Source organism: Symphodus melops (assembly GCF_947650265.1).
Source record: "Symphodus melops genome assembly, chromosome: 11".
In the NCBI taxonomy this organism is placed as follows: domain Eukaryota; kingdom Metazoa; phylum Chordata; class Actinopteri; order Labriformes; family Labridae; genus Symphodus; species Symphodus melops.
The window spans coordinates 14,011,492-14,017,331 of NC_136701.1; the positions used below are offsets into that span (position 1 = coordinate 14,011,492).

General features: G+C 40.3%; 1 protein-coding gene across 1 annotated transcript in view; it reads right to left on the reverse strand.

Moving 5' to 3' along the window:
- Positions 1 to 312: 312 nt before the first annotated feature.
- The window catches only part of LOC306831673 (transcription factor COE1-like), an 81,204-nt gene continuing 75,676 nt past the window's right edge, over positions 313 to 5,840 (reverse strand). Inside the window, exons 13-18 of the mRNA XM_079355876.1 lie at positions 5,745 to 5,810; positions 5,498 to 5,660; positions 4,756 to 4,938; positions 2,989 to 3,186; positions 2,110 to 2,178; positions 313 to 753 (exon numbers count right to left, since the gene is read on the reverse strand). Coding sequence (XP_079212002.1) covers positions 2,111 to 2,178; positions 2,989 to 3,186; positions 4,756 to 4,938; positions 5,498 to 5,660; positions 5,745 to 5,810 — 678 coding nt within the window. The 3' untranslated portion in view covers positions 313 to 753; position 2,110. The remainder of the gene's footprint in view (positions 754 to 2,109; positions 2,179 to 2,988; positions 3,187 to 4,755; positions 4,939 to 5,497; positions 5,661 to 5,744; positions 5,811 to 5,840) is intronic.

Genomic DNA, 5,840 nt, shown 5'->3' on the forward strand with positions numbered 1-5,840 from the left:
CATTTGTGCGTCAGCGCAGAATTATTTGAAGCAAGCTCAAAGCAAATACTGGGATTTCCAGAAAGGCTAAAAGTCGTTTAGCGTCTTATTATTTCTGTGGAGCAATAAAATGCAGAGGAAAATGAAAGTTTGCTAAAAGAGTGACAATGTTGTGGATAGGAGAAGTTGAACTGTGTGTCTGGTTTGGCTGATCCGTGATTTCTTTATTTCATGCTGCAGCTTCCTCGTCATCAGCATGTTTCATCCCATCCTCAGTTGTTCTTCACATTACATTCCTTCATTCATAACCAAACTTCATGAATACCCCCCCCCCCCCCCCCCCCCATGTGAGTTACAGTTAAAAGATGATGATCACACAGTTCCTTTTGTGCCAAAAAACAACTACCCACAAAACAAATCAGCAATCACCCATGATCTGAGTCTCTCCAAAATAAATACCTTCCATGTGTCTGAGGAGAGTCCTAATGTAGGCGTGGCAGTTCTTCTATAAAAGCATCAAGGTGTACAAAGTCTAAACAACTCATTTATTTGCAAACAGTCTGTTTTTTTTGTTTGTTTTAAAATTCATTTTTCTTGCAGTTGTTCTTGTGTTAGAAAGAGCCTGAGTTGGGTTTGTCTCTTCAGATCGGGACAGCTTCTTCCATTCCCGACCGGAGTCTGATTCGCACCAATCCTCCACCAAACACACACACACGCACACACACACACCACACACACACCTTTACATGGGTGGGACGATCATTCCAGGGATGGCTGTTGGGTAGATAAACAAAGGGAGGGAGAGAAAAGGGGGGATAATTTTTGTTTAAAACAAGGCCAAAATATGTTCATCGTCATAAAAGATTCCTCGTAAACACATCAATATGTTTTCCCATCTGTGCAGCTGTGTGACTGAAGCGACATTTCAAACATCAATAGATCAATAAATCTGAGTGTTTGAGCAGAAAAAACTTCATCGAGGCTGGCTCAGTGATACACACACACACACACACACACACACACACACACACACACACACACACACACAAACACTGTAAAATACTCCAACTGTTCCCAGGAATTTGATGTGTTTGCGTAAGTGTGTGTGTGTGTGTGTGTGTGTGTGTGTGTGTGTGCGAGTGCATGATTGTGTGACACATAGAATCATGGTGCACATTGGTGTCTGGTGATGTACGTATTAAACCCAAGGTAAGGGTGTCAACATGTAAGAGACAGACAAAGAGACAATTTGATAAAACTCCACAAAATGTGTTGTCTATTACAAGCCTCATCTTTGTCTTTTTTGTATTAGGTACTCTCTCTCTCTCTCTCTCTCTCTCTCTTTTTAACACACACACACACACACACTGACTCATAGGTATACTGCCTGCCAGTATAAACTGTCATAAGTGCTGACAAGCTGTCACTGAAGATCATTCCCCAGTAAGCTACCAATATGTGATCACTGTGTGTGTGTGTGTGTGTGTGTGTGTGTGTGTGTGTGTGTGTGTGTGTGTGTGTGTGTGTGTGTGTGTAAAGCTAAAAGTGCGGCATGTTTATTTCAGCCGTGCTTTGAAACTGAGCTTTGCATTCCCACACCCCCGCATATGCTCCAGACACGCACATGCACACACGCACGCACGCACACACACACACACACACACACACACACACACACACACACACACACACACACACACACACACACACACACACACACACACACACACACACACACACACACACACACACACACACACACACACACACACACACACACACACACAGAGCCAGTGATGTTGAGAAAGAAATTCTCAGAGCCAAATGCTGTTTTCCTGGTCTTTATAAATATCTGACTTCCTGCCTTTTTCTCCCAGCCAATAGGAAGATAGAAATGGTTACTAGGCAACAAAATGGATAGCTCTCTGCTATGGGATGAGATGTAGATGGAAAAGATCAGGACAGAGACGGTAAAGACAGAAGAAAGACAGAAAAAGGAGAGCATGACATTGTGTGTTAAAAAAACATGACTGACAATAATTACTCAATTGATGTTAGATTATAGTGACTTCAGCATTTCACATGCAAATAGTCAACAGAAATAAAGGAGGAGATAGTTGAGGCACATACTTCAGGTGAAGGCCAGGCCTTGTAGAGAGCTGGCTGTTGAGTACTTGCTAGAGTCCACAAATGTTTGATCTGACCGAGAGAGGCAGAGTCAGGAGAAGGAGAGACAGGAGAGGTAGAGGTAAAGAAATGACAAAAGAAGGGTCAAGGGCAAGGAATCAAAGGAGGGAGGATTAGAAGTCAAAAGAAAAGAGAGAGGGCAGAGAGAATGAATAAAATTGTTAATCTGAAAGGTAAAGCTGTATAAAAAGCAGAGCGCACCATTAACTCAAAAGGCTGACAATCATGTTTTTATAGTCTGTGTGACGTCAGGATGGATGACAGACTTTGCAAAATGCATGAGCTCAAAAAAGTCAAAACTGTATCCACAGTTTTTACAGAAAAAAAAACATTAATATTAAAATATTGATCTTTTGTTTGCGTGAGGAACTATTGATTTGTATCTTTTCTCCACATAGCAGAAAAAAATTCAATATCTTTATCAGTGTTGCCAATAATTTTGTGGCTGAATTCAATACACATGAATGCATGAATAAATAAAACCACCACATACATAAAAAACAGAAACACTTGTCATTTCATGAACTGTTTAGCCCCTGATCATGGCATTTATGCTTCACTGTACATGTAATGTTGTACATGTATACAAATTTAAATACTTCAGGCATATTTTTAGTTTTTCATACATTTCTGGTATTAATCTGATTATAATTGGGGTTTTTTTCCATGAGGAAAACCCAAAAAGAAACTCTAGAACAGTGAAGAGTTATCATTATTATTATGTCATTTGATCAGGTGCTGAGACAGGTGGTACAAAGGAAGACCTATCAACCAACAGTAACAGAGCTCCTCCTCTGAGGGATTTTGCTCATGGTAAATTACCTTGGAGCCCATTGCCGTTGGCGCCGGTACAGGAGGGTGGAGGGGAGGAGGAGGGCCTGACCACTGGAGCAAAGGCTGATTTCTGCTTAACGGCCGCTGACACCATGTTGGCCGGTGAGAAGGAAAAGACTCCAGAGGAGGAGGAGCAGTTGGAGGGGAGGGAGGTGGAGGAGGCCATTGTGGGACTGGATGGGACAACTGAGTAGATGTGAGAGAGAGAGAGAGAGAGAGAGAGAGAGAGAGAGAGAGAGAGAGAAGTGGGTTGGATTGAGAATTCTTGACATCATGTTTGACAAAGATGAATGATTTCTGTAACATGTATTAAGAGGTTGTGTTAATGTAGTTTCAGTTAAGCTTTTAATGACACGACTCGCCACAGCCAGCACCACAACCTGTAAACAAAACTTAACAGACTACCAATCTGAGGTATGTTGTTGGTGACATGCTTTCACTATTATATGTTCAGTCTGTTTCTTTCACAAAGCCAATTAGCAAAACACAAGCATTTTAATAATTAATGGCTACAATGTGATATGAAATGTGTTTACTTTTTTCCTCTCACACTGCCACAGCAACACTAAATAATGTGCACATTAATATGAGTACGCCTATTGAAGCAAAAAGGTTACTTTTTAAGGTAAAGTAATAAGTTACAGTTAGAAATCAGAAATGAATCAGTAATCTCCAAACTGTAAAAAAACAGCAACAAAAGCGAGGACAAGAGAACAAATTATTACGTGCTATTTAAATGACCGTAAATTGGTTACCCATTTCTTTTTAGAATTGATATGAAGGTTTTACTTTAATCTCTGACTTCATGGTCTAACCCCTGAAAATATTTCTGAACTGCTGCTCCTTTACTGCAACTTACTAACCAGTGTGCAGCCTGAGATCCTCAGGCAGGAACATCCTCATTATTTACATTGATAACTTAAAAACCATCGCTGTAGAATGATTAGTTTTATTCCTCTGTATTCTCTTTTTGTCAATCATTTGTTTCTATAATATTCTTAATGTCTTCTTGTAGTATTGCTAAAATGCTGTTTGTATTTGTTGGGGTTATTGGGGGCTATTATTTGTATATTTTACAAAGCACTTTATAATGTTGGTTTTGATAAGTGCTTAATGAATTCAATTGATTATTATCTGTGTAATTTTAATCCTGGAAAGGAGGATATCTTGAAGTCACAATGGGCAAGGCTGGTAAATAGATTTTCAAAGTTTGATGGGAGAGAACTTGACTCAGCCTTATTCAATAATGTACCTTTGTGATTATTTCAAACAAGGTGACTATGAACCAGCTTAGTTTATGATTCACTCATGCTTTATAGGAGGAATAAGAACAAATTCAATTCCAGTCATCATCACCTGTGATTGTCAAATAAAAAAAATCTCATCTCTTTGTATCTCTCTTTCTTTCTTGCTTTTTTGCTAAATGGAAGAGTGAGGCAATTATGCAGCAAAGAGGAAAGAGGTGTGGCTGTCAGATGAAAAGCCACAAGGGAAGGAGGGAATATGGAGAGAGGACAATATGGAGGAGTGAGTTGTTGATTGGTTTTGAACACAGAGAGACAGATAGCCCCAAAGGGGGATCTCCACCCTGCAGATCTGAGGCCTTCATTTTCAGTTCACAGACATGTGTATGCATTGTATTTATACATGTAGGCTCTGCATGCATACATGTGAATGTATCAAACCAGTAGCCTTCTAGCTGGATTTTTAAAGTAGCTTTTTGGCAGCTTAGTTTCAGCACAAATGTACACTCACTGGCATAAGGCGAGTTGGCTGCAGAGCCATTGAGGAAAGTGGGCGAGCCTCCCAGGTTGGTCATGCCGGTGTTGTTGGTGTAGCCATTCATGGTGCTGGTGACTGAGGTGTAACTGGTCTGCTGAGGTGTGGAGCTGGGCACGTAACCGTGAGGAGACACACTACTGCTGCTGCGCACAAAACCTGCCGGAAGTGCAGAGGAGAGGGAAAGTGGAGGATGTGGTAATCAAACAGTTTTTCATAGTGATTTGAACATTCGGGTGTTTCGATTAGGGTTGAAATGGATTAAAAAATGTTGGGAATTTGACTATGTTTCTTGTAAGCCTTGACAGAAATTACATATTCACAATTTAACAAAGAGCAGTAGAGGCATTAATGGCAAGAAATACGCTTACTTCATCTTAGTTTATCTCTACGTTACCACTTTGTATGTGCTCTACAGACATTTTAGAATTCCGTAGTTACACCTGATAACTCCACAAACAAATCTCTTTTTTGTGTAATAAGAACTCATAAATGCTGCTCTGCATATACTATGTCACAACTATGGATAACAGCAACTTGCTTCATACATTGAGTGTTGTAACAAATTTAGGAAAAAAAAAAGGGGGAAAAAGAAAGCCCTACCCTCGTCAAGATAACAATATCATTCAATGTCATTCTCTGGTCATGGATATTTTCAAAGACATTTTAAAATCAATAAACACTACAAAATGGCAAAGATAGGAACCTAGAGTCTCACCCTGATTAGCCTGTGTGGGTTCGGAGACATTGACAGACAGTTGTCCGGTAAAGGAATTGACTCCCATCATTCCTCCATGGGTTGAGCCTGAGAGCTGGGTATGCCCACGTGGAACGCTGTAGAGGGCTTCTGCTATGTCCGCCGCACGCTTTAGGATGATCTCCTACAGGGACACAAAGAGTTATAGCATCAATGTAACAAAATAACACTTTGACTCTTGAATTATGTTTGTATGTATCTGTCTTACTTGGTTATTATGGGGCAAACCATAGAGGGCTTCTACCAGATCAGCTGCTCTTTTCAAAATAACCTCCTGAGAGCACGAGAGAGAAATAAAGAAGGA